The sequence below is a fragment of the Oryctolagus cuniculus genome, chromosome 2 (assembly GCF_051225735.1).
Source record: "Oryctolagus cuniculus isolate XC-2025 breed Fujian yellow rabbit chromosome 2, ASM5122573v1, whole genome shotgun sequence".
NCBI lineage: Eukaryota > Metazoa > Chordata > Mammalia > Lagomorpha > Leporidae > Oryctolagus > Oryctolagus cuniculus.
Window position 1 is genome coordinate 182,726,198 of NC_142868.1, and position 15,016 is coordinate 182,741,213.

The 15,016-nt window shown below is 56.7% G+C and overlaps 2 protein-coding genes across 12 annotated transcripts in view; one reads left to right on the forward strand and one right to left on the reverse strand.

Annotated features, from left to right (window-relative positions):
• The window catches only part of ADCY3 (adenylate cyclase 3), an 80,945-nt gene extending 77,879 nt beyond the window's left edge, over window positions 1-3,066 (forward strand). For 2 of the 4 annotated variants that reach the window (XM_051843206.3, XM_051843207.3), the window contains exons 18-21: window positions 257-376; window positions 1,434-1,557; window positions 1,908-2,032; window positions 2,241-3,066. In XM_051843206.3, the coding sequence (XP_051699166.3) occupies window positions 257-376; window positions 1,434-1,557; window positions 1,908-2,032; window positions 2,241-2,423 (552 nt within the window). In that variant the 3' untranslated portion in view covers window positions 2,424-3,066. Of the gene's footprint in view, window positions 1-256; window positions 377-1,433; window positions 1,558-1,907 lie in introns of all 4 variants that reach the window. The other 2 variants (XM_051843203.3, XM_051843204.3) reach the window with 1 other exon arrangement.
• On the reverse strand, window positions 7-15,005 carry CENPO (centromere protein O). Of its 8 annotated transcripts, XM_089326746.1 has the most exons (10): window positions 14,865-15,005; window positions 14,540-14,652; window positions 12,941-13,055; window positions 12,457-12,816; window positions 10,770-10,939; window positions 5,740-5,857; window positions 4,809-5,068; window positions 4,501-4,672; window positions 3,754-3,918; window positions 1,971-2,885 (listed from the first exon to the last, which is right to left on the reverse strand). In XM_089326746.1, the coding sequence occupies exons 4-9, from the start codon at window positions 12,458-12,460 to the stop codon at window positions 3,782-3,784; spliced, it is 861 nt and encodes a 286-aa protein (XP_089182872.1). In that variant the 5' UTR covers window positions 12,461-12,816; window positions 12,941-13,055; window positions 14,540-14,652; window positions 14,865-15,005; the 3' UTR covers window positions 1,971-2,885; window positions 3,754-3,781. The 8 variants fall into 8 exon arrangements, 7 of the variants coding, with proteins under 7 accessions (XP_017196405.3, XP_089182871.1, XP_089182872.1 ...); XR_011386754.2 differs by lacking the exons at window positions 12,457-12,816; window positions 12,941-13,055 and adding an exon at window positions 3,244-3,413 and having other exon boundaries at window positions 7-2,885; XM_017340916.4 differs by lacking the exons at window positions 12,457-12,816; window positions 12,941-13,055 and having other exon boundaries at window positions 7-2,885.
• Window positions 15,006-15,016: the final 11 nt, after the last annotated feature.

Here is a 15,016-nt window from a genome sequence, read left to right on the forward strand (position 1 = left end):
TCACAATTCATTCAGTAAACGTTTATTGGCTTTGTGTTCGGGCCCAACCACCCCAGGAGAGGCTGGCAATTTCATCTCAAGGTTAAGGCTGTGAGAACTGAGGCTCAGAACGGAAGCTCGCACAGGTTCATGTGGCCGATCAGCAGTGGGGTGATCCAGGCGGCATCTCGTGGGTGTTTTGGAGGGGAGGGGTCCTTGAGTGGATTCAGTTCCCTGGACTCTGCTGACAATTCTTTTTCCTTAATTCTGGCCTCAGCTCCTGGACAATCCCAAATTTCGGGTCATCACGAAGATCAAAACCATTGGCAGCACCTATATGGCGGCTTCGGGAGTCACCCCAGATGTCAACACCAATGGCTTTACCAGCTCCAACAAGGTAGCGAGTCACTCAGTGGTTAGAGGAAGCGGGAGGTTGAAAGTGGCTGACACTGCTGCTACCCAGAGGGGCCAGCCACGCCCACCAGCACATACAAGGCAGGGGCTACTGAGCAGGTTTCCTGAGCCAGAGAAAGTGGGAAACACACCAAAGCCCCACTACTGTGCTCTGTACTTTCCTAAGAACCGGGGAGCAGGAGCCAGCTACACAGTTACATAACGATGACAAGTTCCTTTTGACAGAGGTGCATACCTGAGCGTGCAGCCAGTTCCAGTCAGCTAGCGGGAGAGGGGAGGCGCTGCGGGGCCCTGCTGGCGTACTGTTCTTAAAACACTCAGCCACGTCGCCGGTACACCTGTCCTACGGCTTCAAGCAGTTCATGGAAATGTGTATTATGGAAAAACTATGGATGGATTTTTTAAATTTTTTGACAGAGTGGACAGTGAGAGAGACAGAGAGAAAGGTCTTCCTTTGCTGTTGGTTCACCCTCCAATGGCCGCCGCAGCCGGCACACCGCGCTGATCTGATGGCAGGAGCCAGGTGCCTCTCCTGGTCTCCCATGCGGGTGCAGGGCCCAAGCACCTGGGCCATCCTCCACTGCACTCCCTGGCCACAGCAGAGAGCTGGCCTGGAAGAGGGGCAACCGGGACAGAATCCGGCGCCCTGACCGGGACTAGAACCTGGTGTGCCGGCGCCGCAAGGCGGAGGATTAGCCTAGTGAGCCACGGCACCGGCCATGGATAGATTCTTAAAAGTTTCTGCAGCAAAATAAGTTTACCTGCATGTCCACTGTTCCGTGACCTGCTACCACCCATCTCCACTTTAATCAAGGGGCTGCAGTCACTGGCCCAAATGCTTACCATCTAGGGAAGGGCTCCAAATGGGCGGCCACGCTGAACGGGGCACTGAGGCCCGGACAGGGGGCGCGGCCCTGGGACTCGGTGGAGCTGGGCTCCGGAGAGGGAGGAAGGAAGGGGCGCAGGGCTCCCCTGTGGGCAGGCTGCGCTGGCTGTGGGCCCGGGTGGGGCCTGAAGTGCGCTCTGCTGCTCGGGCCCAGGAAGAGAAGTCAGACAAGGAGCGCTGGCAGCACCTGGCCGACCTGGCCGACTTCGCACTCGCCATGAAGGACACGCTGACCAACATCAACAATCAGTCCTTCAACAACTTCATGCTGCGCATAGGTAGGGGACACCGTGGCGGGGCGGGGGCGCAGTCGAGCCACACCTGTTCCTACTGTTGAGTGACCACCAGCGGGTGAGGGTTTCTGGGCCTGCCCTTTGGAAGGAATTAACATCATGCACTCCTCCTAGCTGCAGGGTGTGTCAGACACTGGTCATGAGCACCCTAACTCATTGGTGCACCTGGGGGTAGCTGACATTGGCCAAGCACGCGGTGAGGTTAGACAGGAGCCGTGGTTCTGCTCTCCTGCAGACAGCTTAGTGAGAAGCAGGACGTGTCCCACAGGGGCTCTGTGCTGCGGGTCAGACACTGGTGGCCCGAGGGTAGTGACAAGTTGTGGCCTCTACCCCAGGCATGAACAAAGGAGGGGTTCTGGCTGGCGTCATCGGAGCCCGGAAACCACACTATGACATCTGGGGCAACACTGTCAATGTGGCCAGCAGAATGGAGTCCACAGGGGTCATGGGCAACATTCAGGTACGTCAGCGAGTGTGGGGTGTGCTGGGGGCGGCCTCCAGAGGGAGAAGATGCCTTGGCCATCTGCAGTTCTGGGCAAGGGCAGCCCGTGAGCCTGCTGGGACTGGGCAAGGGCCAGAAAGGCATGGAGGCCAGCGCAGCCATGCTCCGGGGAGAGCACCAGGCCTGGCGTGGCCTAGGCTCCACCCTGACCCCCGCTCTCCCACAGGTGGTGGAGGAAACGCAAGTGATCCTGCGAGAGTACGGCTTCCGCTTCGTGAGGCGCGGCCCCATCTTTGTGAAAGGAAAGGGGGAACTGCTGACCTTCTTCCTGAAGGGGCGGGACAAGCCCGCTGCCTACCCCAACGGCTCCTCGGTGACCCTGCCCCACCAGGTGGTCGACAACCCCTGAGCGGCCGCGTCGCTGGCGTGTGCACACTCCCACAGACGCTAGGTCGACAGCTCTCCTCAAGCCTTCATCTGTTCGTGGACGCGTGGGCTCTGAGTGGCCACTCTCCTCAGTGTGCCTGTAGCTTCCCCAGCACAGGGTCATAGGCGCAGTTCTGGGACAGTCCTTCCAGGGCCCCGGGTCCAACTCAGCCCTTCACCCCCAAGAGGCCACGGCCACTGTGAGCAGGACCGCAGCGCAGGGGCGTGGCAGGGGAGCTGTGCTCGTGAGCGCCCCCCACAGCCGCACCCCAGCAGTGCTTCTCATTCCGAAGAGGGCTCACCTGCAGACGGGGCGTCTCTGACCCGAGCCAGGCTCCGTGGCCCTGGTCCTGATAATCTTGAAAGGTTCCCCTGGAACCCGTCCCTTTCGTCACAGAGCAGGAAGTGCAATAGTTCCTTTCACCTGGTGGGGGAGGGGCGACTTCTGAAAGAAAAATATATAAACAGATCAATACGTTTATATTTTTAACTGTCTGTTAAACACTTTCTGATACTGCCTTGCCTTTTGAGCTCTTGCTACAGTCGCCTTTGCTACTGCTTTAAGAGAACTTACAGGTATTGATAAAGAACAAGACTGTTTTATTAAAAGCTTTATTCCACTTGAACTTGTTCGTCGTTACTTGTCTGCACAGTGCTTGCTAACCCAGCCCTTGGTCCAGACCAGAGGGCGGCTGTTCCGCCCCCTGCACCCCCCTGACCTGTGGCGGTTTCACCTCATCCTGTCTAGGGGAAGCTTGGGGTGGTGACGGAACCAGAACTTGGCCCAACACAGGTTTTCTTACCTGTCTGCTGGCCCTAAGTGCACAGTGCCAGGCCCACGGGCGCAGGGTCAGAGTTCACTAAAAGGACTGGGAATGCGGCCGCCGTGAGCTGGGGCTTCGGCAGAGGGAAGGTCGCTACCCCGCGACGGTGCTGTAGGGAACTAACACACGTTCTACCTCACGTCCTGAACCTGCACAGAGAATGTCCTTCTCAGCACTCAGCACAGGGAGGCGCAAACACTCCAGCTTCCATGAAAAGCAGAAATGCTCTTTGGTCTGACCAAGCGCCTTCTACTGCCCCACACCACACAGCGCTGGCTTTCTGCTCCCGTATATGCTCCCATCACAGCCCCTCAGGGGAAACGACCTTGAGCACCGTAACCGGTCACCAGGCAGTGACGGCGAACTCTCCAGAAACCTCGGAGACTCCAAGCTGGCGCTCCCCGCCGAGGAAACTGGGTGTCTGTTCTCATCAGGACAGTCCCTGGTGCACTGGCCCTGGCCCTGGCCAATGCGGCCCTAATTACTCACTTCTAACGGGCTCCAGTGAAGCAGCACTTTAGGAGATGAGGCTCATATCCAGCTTTTCTCCTTCTCTTGCAAATGAAGCGAAAACCTGATGTAGGGGCTTCGTGGAGAACAGAGCTTCATGGGATGCTCGCTGGTGTTCCCATGAACAGGATAAGGCTTCGGTCCCTGAAAAAGGAGATCCCAACTCCTTGTACAACCAGCGTTAGTGCCGGCCCACGCACTTTCCTTTCCTTTCTAGTCTGGGGCTCCAAGGCATTGCCCTTTACTGGGTCAAGGGAATTTTGAAACTGGGAACTTCAATCAGACTCTGCCCAGAGATCTAAGGCCTGTGAGGCAACACTTGAGGCAGCTTCAAAGTCCCCCTCCCAGAAGCCCCTGTCCCCATTGCCCGAGGCACATTACGGTGACGCATTCAGCGGAGGCAGCGTCATGTGGCCTCCGCCAGTCCTGACAAAGCCCCGTGTGCAGGAGACGAGACAACCAAGTGCACTCTCATTTGTCGACGATAGCCTCAACAGGTGTCTCTATGAGAGGTCTCCAAAGGAGATAAATCAAAGGAACGGTGGCGGGGGCAGGGACGCTTACTGGTTACAAAAGGGACAAACTGGCAGAAACGCAGTCGTCTGCACCTCGGCGTCTGGGGACACTTACAGCGGGCCAACAGAAGGACGTGCCTGCAGGGGCCCACTCTCCCTCCGCCCCAGGCAGCCCGCACAAGCAGAGCAGACGGCGGCTCCTGCCCCCTACCTTCACATGCCACGGTGACGCGAGTTGGGAGAGTGACCGTGAGGTCCTCGTACAGCAGTCTAGCGGAGAAGGCGACAGACTGAGCCCCCGAGTCCACTCTGTACGTAAACGACAGCAGGCTGCACAGTGCGTTTCTCTGCAGGGGCCCAGTGAGAAAGGCGGCGAAGTCGCCCTAGCGGGTGGAGAACAGAACAAAGCACGTGACGATGGCAGCTCCCAAGGCCGTGGCGGTGAGTTAGGAAACGTCTTTGTTCCCTTCCACGTCTGTCCCGGGCCCTGACGGGGTCTGGCGCGCGCAGGCCCGGTACCTGCAGGCGGTCCGCCTGGAACTTCCTCCCCGCGTACGCATTCAGGTGCTCGCAGAGGCTGAAGAGGAAGTGCCGGATGTCGGTCTGCAGGTGCTGCGCAGCCATCTTTTCCAAAGGGATGAACACCGGGACCGAGTGGCGAAGGATCCGCAGCGGCTTCTGGATGACAAGATCCACGAAGTAGGACTCCAGCAGGTGCTCCTCAAAGGCCGTGCTGATGCGCACGCAGACTCCGCGGCTGGTCAGTCGTCCGCTGAGCCCTGAGGTGGAGACACCGCCAGTCAGCAGGCGCCAGGCAGCCAGGCCCCGCTCCTCCACGCAGGCCAGCAGCGGCCCCGGGGCCTGCGCCTGGGCCGTTACGTGCGTGGGTTTGCAGCTGAGAGACTGCCGAGGTTCTACCTCTGGACTCTGGCTCACTGGCAGACTGAGTTGTTCCAACCAGGGAGGCGTGGTGGGAGAGAAACCACCAGCTCACTGCTCAATCACGGAGGGAGACATGGGACATTTCCAGTTCACTGCCCGTTTTCCCTGAGTGTCCAATAATCTGTGACTGTCCCCAGTTCTTCCTCCAGTCCTCCTGCGGCACAGATGACAGATAACAGATCCCTTTCCTGGGACACAGACCTGAAGGGGTCAAACTTGGAGAGCAGCAGCATAAACTGAGGCAGCAGTAAGCAAAGTTCGGGTACAGGGTCCAGCGCACACAGCGCTAACACGAATGGACCACGCCAGCCGTCACCCAGTCTTCCGCTGTAGGCCGACCTAAAGGTCAGGATGCCTGTGCCTACACGCAGCACGCCAGCACACGGCGTGTGACAGGGCACGGACAGCAAGGAAGTCTCACGTCTGCCAGGACCGGCAGGAACATCTGGCAACCTAACTCCCTAGGAGCCAGGCAGCCACGCCACGCCAGGCCAGGAGAGAGCCGTACCTGTGAAACGATACGCCTGCAGCATGGCCTTTGCGTGTTCCCATCGTCTCTCCAAAACGTCCTGCTCGCTCATCCCCGCTGTCTGGTCAGGCTGTACACTGGCAGTGGACGCTTTAACCTGCACGACACGTAGCGAGTCACGCCGGGTCCGGTGGAGGACACCACAAAGCTCCCGCCCTCAGGACACCGGGGAGGAGCTAAATGAAGAGCATGTTCCACTGTGTAATCAATCAAGAAAGGAGCACTGTTGTGGCCGCTAGTGCCCTGGAGTCACAGGAGAACCGTGGGTCACGGCGCTGGAAACTGCTGGCTGATGAATGGCCAGGGTTTGGCTGGGAGTGCAGAGGACTGTGCCGGGGGTGGGGGGGGAGTCCAGGCTGAATGGAGTGAGTGAACTGGGGGCCGTGCAGAAGGTCTGGGTCAGACTGCAGGCTTCAGAGCCTCGACTAGGATCAGCACTTCTGGCTGCCATGGTACCAGGCTACCCTTCCTCCAGGAACAGCTATGCAAACTGGGTAAGATACCAACGAGGAGCCAGCAAGCGGCCAGGCAAGGGTTTGGCAGCACTGGAGAACAGCCTACAGCCAGGACTGGCAAGCAAAGACAAACGCTCTGACGCTGACCCCTTGGAGCACTGGCTGATCTGTCATTTAGTACATGGATCAAGCAGAAACAAGTCTCCCCATCAGGGAGACAGCACTGGGGCTCAGTGTCACCACAGCACCCTTTCTAAGGGCCACGATCCCATGGGAAAGTGAGCCCAGTGTTTGTCAGCAGCTTGTCTTCCAGTGTCTCCATGGTTCCTGAACTGCACGTGTGCCTGGGTGCTAAGAGACCCAACAGAACGCTGCTAGGAGCTGGCACTGTGGCACAGCAGGAAAAGCCACTGCCCGCAATGCCGACATCCTGTACTGGAGCAACACTGCAAGTCCTGGCTGCTCTGCTTCCGATCCAGCTCCCTACCAGTGTGCCTGGGAAAGCCGAAGATGATACAACTACCTGGAGCCTTGCCACCCAGAACGCACTGGAGAGAGTTCCTGGCTTCAGTTTGGCCAAGGTGCAGCCATTGTGGCCTTTTAGGGAGTGAGCCAGTGGATGGAAGATGTCTCTTCCCTGTCTGTCTGTAATGCTGCCTTTCAAATAAATAAAGTCAATCTTAAAAAAGAAAGGGGGCTGGCACTGTGATGCAGCAGGTTAAGTTGCTGTATGCAGTGCTGACATTCCCTATGGGCACTGGTTCGAGTCCCAGCTGCTCTATTTCCAACCTAGTTCCCTGCTAGTGTGCCTGGGAAAGCAGTGGAAGATGGCTCAAGTCCTAGGGCCCTACACCCATGTCAGAGACTCACTTGCTAGTCTTAGAAGCTCCTGGCTTCGGGCTGGCCTTATCTGGCTGTTGTGGCTGTCTGGAGAGTGAACCAGCAGACGCAAGACCTCTCTCTCTCTCCTCTTGTAATTCTCTCACATAAATAAATATTTAAAAAAAAAAAAAAAAAAAAAAGCCAAAACACCAAGAAGAAGAACAAGAGAAAGAATGAATCTGCTAAAGGTTAAAAGACTACAAAATTTATGGGGCCGGTGCTATGGCTTAGCGGGTTAACACCCTGGCCTGAAGTGCTGGCATCCCATATGGACGCCAGTTCTAGTCCCAGCTGTTCCACTTCGATCCAGCTCTCTGCTGTGGCCTGGGAAAACAGTGGAGGATGGCCCAAGTCCTTGGGCCCCTGCACCCACGTGGGAGACCTGGAAGAAGCTCCTGGCTGCTGGCTACGGATCGGCGCAGCTCAGGTTGTTGCAGCCATCTGGGGAGTGAACCAGCGGATGGAAGACCTCTCTCTCTGTCTCGACCTCTCTCTGTAACTCTGCCTATCAAATAAATAAAATAAATCAAAAAAAAAAAAAAAAAAAAACCTACAAAATTCAGAGTATCTGTCAAAGGAGGGAGGCCTGACAGACCTGTCCCCAGCACTCTCCAAGCTGTCAAACTTAGGGCCCAAGCAGGGCTACTCCCTAGCAGCGAGGGCAACTGGGAAACAGGCGGCCTCAATAGCATCATTCAGAAGCCCATGCACTGCTCTGCCGGCAGAAAGAACACTAAGATCCTCTCTGCAGGAGATACGTGACTCATTTTCATGCACAAAACCCACTGCTGGGTCAAAGACCCACAGGCATACCAGAAAAGGGAACACAGGACCAAAAGCCAAGGGGGGGCGGGGGGGAGGGAAACAACAGATCCATGGAGGTTCAGCGATCCGGAACAGACTGAATGATGGAGACCCACACCAAAGATCAGAAATCTATAAAGAACAATCAGAAATCCTAGAACCAGAAAGTACAGCAGCTACAATTAGGAATTAACAGGCTTAAGCGTCAGTTAGATAAGAACAGATAGTGAAGTGTGGACAAAAATGAGATTAATCTCCATCCGCTGGTTCACTCCCATATACGGGCCAGACTGAAGCCAGGAGCCCAAGCACTTGGGCCATCTTCTGCTACTTTCCCAGGTGCATTAGCAAGGAGCTGATGGGGAGTGGCACAGCAGGGAATTGAACTGGCGCCCATATGGGAGGCTGGTGCTACCGGTGGTGGCTTAATCCACCAGGCCCCAGCGCCGGTCCCGCTGCTAACTGTCTGCAGTACAGAGGAAAGCTATCCCGCGCTAACAGACTCGTGTATCAGTAATGCTGATAACATACTAGGAGTTCTGCGATGTCCTTCTGAAATGCGAAGTCATCTGTATTGAAAACACTGACTATTTAGGCTAGGGCGTAATAATTACGGCAGGTAACTAGACTTTCTGGTTTCCAAGAGTTTCAATCCCAATAAAGGAAACTGTCATGTATTTCAATTTTCAGAAGCAAACATACAGAGGAACTTACTAAAATTGACCTATTTAAGTTAAAAGAGAGACTGCGGTGGGTACTGGGTGCAGCAGGTGAGGCTGACACGTGGGACACCCGCATCCCGTATCAGAGTGCCTGTGCGAGTTCTGCTTACTCCACTTGCAACCCAGCTCCCTACGTATGTGCCTAGGAAGCAGCAGATGGTATCAAGTACTTGAGTTCCTATCACCCATGTAGGAGACCTGGGTGGACCTCTTGGCTTCGGCCTGGTCCAGGCCAGGCTGCTGCAGCCACTTGGGGAGTGAAACAGTAGATGGAAAGTCTCTGTCACTATCTTTTTCAAGTAAAATAAGTAAATAAGTCTTAAAAAACAAAACTGGCAGGGCCAAGTGTCGAGATGCAATAGTAGTTAGGCTGCTGCCTGTGCTGCCAGCGTGCCACAGAGTGCCAAGCTGATCCCGCTCCCTGCTAATAAACCTGGAAGGCCGCACCAGACAGCCTGAGCATTTGGACTGGGGCCACCCACATGCAGTTCCTGGCTACTGGCTCAGCCTGGCCCAGCCCTGACCACTGTACACATTTGGGGGATGAACCAGAAGATGGAAGATCTTTTCCTCTCCCTCTCTGCCTTTCAAATAAATTAATCTTTTGTTTTTATAAGGTTTTATTTATTTGAAAGGCACAGTTAGAGGCAGAGAGAGAGGGAGAGCTATCTTCCATCTGCTGGTTCACTCCCCAAATGGCTGGAACGGGGCCGACCTGGAACCAGGAGCTGCTTCTGGGTCTCCCACAGGGTGCAGGGCTCAAGGACATGGGCCGTCCTCTGCTGCTTTCCCAGGCACATCAGCAGGGAGCTGGATGGGAAGTGGAGCAGCCGGGACGCAAATGAGCACCCACAGGGGAATGCCAGCGCTGCAGGGGGCGGCCTCACCTGCTACGCCATAGCACTGACCCCGAATAAAATTTAAACACACACACACATACTGACAGTATTTACTGAAACTTGCACATATAACCTATGGCTCAGCAATTCTACTCGGCATACACATAATAGAAAACTGTATTTCTACATCAAAAGACAGGAACAAGAATGTTCACAGAAGCTGTAGTCCTCACTGTACCCTAGTGAAACCACCCAAATAATCCCACATCACCAACAGCAAAAAGGACAAACTGCTGTATATTCACAGATAGATTTACAGCATGCCAAGAAAAAAAAAAAAAGATCGCTAAGTGCAGCAGGATGGGTGAATCTGACAACAATTAGGGGAGAAGCCAGACACAATGAGTACACTGTTGTACACTGACGTAAAGTTCACAAACAGGCAGAAACCAATGTACAGTGACAGAATGAGATCAGTGGTCACCCTGAAGAATTGACCAGGAGGCACTGAAGGAGCGCTCAGGCCCTGGAATCTCGTGTTCTGGACTTTGACCTGCACGGCAGCTACCCAGTCGCTAGCTGACAGCGATGTCAGCTGTACCTCTACAGCTCTGTAGGAGTCCAGCGGATCTCTGTACTTTACATGCATTTTACCTTAATAAAGAAGAAGGAGAGGAGGAGGAGGGAGGGAGGATGACAGGCGGGAGGACCTCACGCGCTGGGTGATGAACGGTTACTGAGGTCTCTGAGCTGGGGAGTGACGCGGTGCTTTATGGGGCATTTCCTCGCCACGCAGGGTTCACTGCAAAGCACAAAGGCTGGAAGAAGGACCACTGGCAGACCACCGTGGTAACCCTGGTGTCCCAATCACCAGACAAGCATTTACTCTTCATGTAGATGATCCTGGAGCTCGGGAAAGCAGGGACCCAGCGCAGACAACACACAGGAAAATCTGACGGGTCTCGCTGGCTGCACTCTGGCCCGAGAGGAAACTGGAAAAACGGGAAAGTTGCGAGTTTCCCGTGCGGTTTGGAGACCGGGTGGCCCTAGGGACAAAAGTATCAACGACTCCAGACACACCGAGTCCGAGGTGACCCGCTCACACAGGGCAGCTCGAGCCTGTATGAGAATGGCCAGGCCCATCAGGAGTGTGACAGTGACAGCAGCTGCACAGGATGGATCACTGGCAGGACCAAGCAACGTAACTACCTCACGCGATCACAAGGAAGCCACGGGATCCGACCGTGCTTTTACTCCACACCCCAGGAGAGCCGCGGCGTCACCCGTCACCCTCCACCCCGACTCACCGAGGCTCGCCGCCGCTGCACCTCGGCCCTCAGCTCATCTCGCAGACGTCGCAGTTTCTGTATCCTGGCCCCGAGGGCACCTCCCTCTGCCCGAGCCCTCTGCCGCTCTGCGGACTTTGTGCGGGACTCGGTCACTTGTGCCTCCAGCCTTTCCAGGTGAGCCAAAACACCTAAGGGGGGAAAGGAGACCGCACAGGAGCCCGTTTCTGACGCTGGCGCGGGAAGCGCTTCAGGGACGGAGCGGGACAGTCTTCCAGAACCTGGCGGCCAGCTGAGCTGTTCCCCCCCCCATGTACAAGTCAAGCCGACGACTGAAATCCAAGATCTGTGACCTCTCAGAACGAACACTGACCCAAGTCCGAACTGCCCGTTCCCATCATTCCGTACTCTAAGGTCACGAATGATGTCCACACTGCGACCAACGAGCAGTTTAAGTTGCCGCTGGCCTCACACCTCCTGGTAGCGCACGATTCTCCTGCTCATCATGTCCCGCACACTCGCGTCCCTTGAATCCCACCCTACCAGCGTCCTGGTCTGCCTCAACCCACGCATGTCTGCTAAGCAACTACTTCATGGCAGGCGTTATCTGGGTACTGGGGACACAGTAACCAACGCGACAAAGCTCCTGTGCGCCTGCACTCGCCTTCTCTGGACGCGTTTCTGCTGTGCAGGCGCAACCCTTCTCCTTGGCCCGTGCACGCTGGCACTCTCCGGAGCTCCGTCCCAGGATCTCTTCCTCCTGACGAAATCTCTCCACTACCCACAGCCTGGTGACCGCGTGTAAGTGAGCGTCTCAAGGAGGCGCCTCTGACCTGCACCTCCCTCGCTCCTGATCTGCTTCCAGTGCATCTCCTGGGAAGTCTCAGAGGAGCCCCGCGGCCAAGACTGAGTTCATCACCTCCCCCCAAACTCCTCCACGCCAGCCCATCACTCACCGGGGAAAACTGGACACGCAGTGTCATGCTTCACCCCGCCTGTTACTAAATCCTACCGAACGTGTGTTCCTGGCATCTCTTCATCTGCACAGCTACACTGCAGTCCAAGACTCCATCACCTCTGGCTCCTGCAAGGTTACTGGGCGGTCTGCACACCCCAGGAGCACTCGAAATCTGGTTGATTACCTTACGGAGCTAGCGCCCTCTGTCGGTGACTCCACACCACCCGCTGCTCTGCCTCCCCTCCTGTCATCAGTACCCCCATCTCCTCCTCTCTTCCCTCCAGGGCCCCCTCACAGCCCGCTGGGCCAGCCCCGTGTCTTCACACATGCGATCCCCCTGCAGCAGAGGCTCCCCAGCCCCTCCCGCCACCTTGCGCTCCACCCACCCCAGCTCGTCGGCACCCTGCACACATTTCCTCTGGGAACCTCTGTGGCACCTCGGAACAAGGTCAGCACCTCTCACGGTGCTCAACGGCATGACTCCCGCAGAGACCATACTGCACTTCCGGTTGTAATTAGTGATCATTCCAGTAAACGTTTATCTTCCCAATGCACCCTAAAAGCTCCCCAGTCAGGCACCACGCGCTCTGCTTATCCACGTGTCCCTAACACTCGGCGCAGTGCACGGCCTACGGTAAAGGCTCTGTAAGTGTTTCCTGACAGGCGGACAGCACGCCCCGATGCTCCTGCAGTGAGCTTACTTCAGCAAATGCTTACAGAAACGTCTACTACTGCAAGAAGCACACTTACCCATTCTGCAGAAAAAAGAAAACCTTAATAAATGAGTCCTAAGCCGGCGCCGTGGCTCAATAGGCTAATCCTCCACCTTGCGGCGCCGGCACACCGGGTTCTAGTCCCGGTTGGGGCGCCGGATTCTGTCCCGGTTGCCCCTCTTCCAGGCCAGCTCTCTGCTATGGCCAGGGAGTGCAGTGGAGGATGGCCCAGGTGCTTGGGCCCTGCACCCCATGGGAGACCAGGAAAAGCACCTGGCTCCTGGCTCCTGCCAGGATCAGCGCGGTGCGCCGGCTGCAGCGGCGGCCATTGGAGGGTGAACCAGCGGCAAAGGAAGACCTTTCTCTCTCTGTCTCTCTCTCTCACTGTCCACTCTGCCTGTCAAAAAAAAAAAAAAAAAAAAAAAAAAAAAAAAAAAATAAATGAGTCCTAGTCATCAACATGTGGGAACTGCCTTATTAGCCAGCTTCTGTTTACCCAACAACCTGTGCCGAGAACCCACCGTGGCCAGGGCCTGTGCTGGAAGCTGTTCACACTGTGACGATGGAGCACGGCCCCTGTCCTCCCAGGGCTCACCGGGATTGCTGTGCTCCAGGGCGTGACGGGAAAGGGCACACCTAGACTCGGAGAAGGCCGCACAGAGACGCTTAGTCAAGTCCTAATTTATAGACATAAAGACCCCTCAGTACTCATGTGCGTGGAACTTTCCCCACCTTCTACGTAGAACGATGCAAATAACTTGAAACCGTCAAGTGCTGTCCTCAAGGGTCCACTCTACACTACTGCAACGCAGGAACATCCCCAGAGTTCTGACACACACACAAGCCCAGAACCGTGGCCGCCTGTCGCCCCGTGCTGCTGTCGCCGGCTCTGGAAGCCTGCCGCCCATCTCAGCCAGTCACTTCCGTCCCAGAAAGGGGACAGAAAAGCAATCACCCGGTTTGCAACTAAAACTCGGCACTCTTCCTCCCAGACGAGCGGAGCTCAGGATACTTCCTTCTGAAAGAACTGAAATCAGCCGCACAGAGAACAAGCAACAGCTATGCCCACACTGCGGGCAGCAGGAGCCCAGGACAACCCTTCCATCCACCGCTCTGGAAGATCCCAGTCGTCCACCTCATGGCTTATTTAAAAAACCAGGCCTTGGCCAGCACCGCGGCTCACTAGGCTAATCCTCCGCCTTGCGGCGCCGGCACACTGGGTTCTAGTCCCAGTCGGGGCGCCGGATTCTGTCCCGGTTGCCCCTCTTCCAGGCCAGCTCTCTGCTGTGGCCCGGGAGTGCAGTGGAGGATGGCCCAAGTGCTTGGGCCCTGCACCCCATGGGAGACCAGGAGAAGCACCTGGCTCCTGCCATCGGATCAGCGCGGGTCAGTGCAGCGCGCAGGCCGCGGCGGCCATTGGAGGGTGAACCAACGGCAAAGGAAGACCCTTCTCTCTGTCTCTCTCTCTCACTGTCCACTCTGCCTGTCAAAAAAAAAAAAAAAAAAAACAAAAAAACAGGTGTGGGGCTATCCCCCACCGCCCATGGCACTGACGCCTACAGTAACCACAGCTACTTTTAGTACTAAAGTAACAACTCTGAACCCACATATGTGTTACCTGAAGTCCCAGCCTAAGCTACTCAGTGACTCCAAGAAAAGCAGGCTCACCAACCCCACAGACCCTCGCCAGCTGCTTTTAAGGCTGTGGAATTACTTTTTTTAAATTGAGTTCTATGCACGTCTTCCCGAGACGCTGATGTAGAACCCTTCAGACTTGACCCTGGCCTTGTAAAACCACCTGCTCAGGCCCACACTCACTGTAAGGGGCGGCCAGGACGAGACGCCAGCTCTAACCAGCACCGGCCCTCGCCCGGCAGGAATGGACGCAAAAGCGCCCCAAGGAGTCCAGGGGAGTGCGGCGCGGGGTAGCACTGCCTGCAACTGGAGCCCCAAACTTCGAGGGGGCGGGCGCCCAGCGACACCTGCCCTGGCCCGGCCGCCAGCCTCGCCCTCGGGGGGTCCACGCTGGCTCCCTTCGCCCGTCTGCTCGCGCACGGCCCTGGTCACACAGCGGGCACGGGAGAGAAGGGCGGCGAAGCGGCAGGGGGAAACTTCAATACCTCCGTGGGGCTCGCCGTCCGGACGGGAGGCGTTCGCCGGCTCCATCGCAGGTTCCCAAAGCCTTCCTAGGAAGCCGGGCAGGCAGGCGGCACCGGGGCCCCAAACGTCCCTGCTGGAGAAGGAAACGACACCCAGGTCACATCTCCGCGCCTCTCCGGCCGGGCTGACCCTGCCAGGCCCTCCAGCTCGCATCCACCGCGACCCCCAAGTCCCAGCAGCTGTGTCCACGCCCACCTCCTCACCCCCGGGAGCCCGAGGGCACGGTGTCTCTACTCCGCCCCCGGGCACACGGAATCCGTTCTCAAAGGCCGTTCAGTCCTCTACCTTGGTCCTCTTAGCTCCTCTCCTCTCATTCAGTCCCTCTCGGATCGGATGGACTTTCCCGCCGTCTTCGCCTTCAAAACCAACCCCGCCGCTCCCGACGTGCTTTGCGCGCCAGCCGTACAAAAACATGGCGGCGCTCAGGGCTCCTCCCT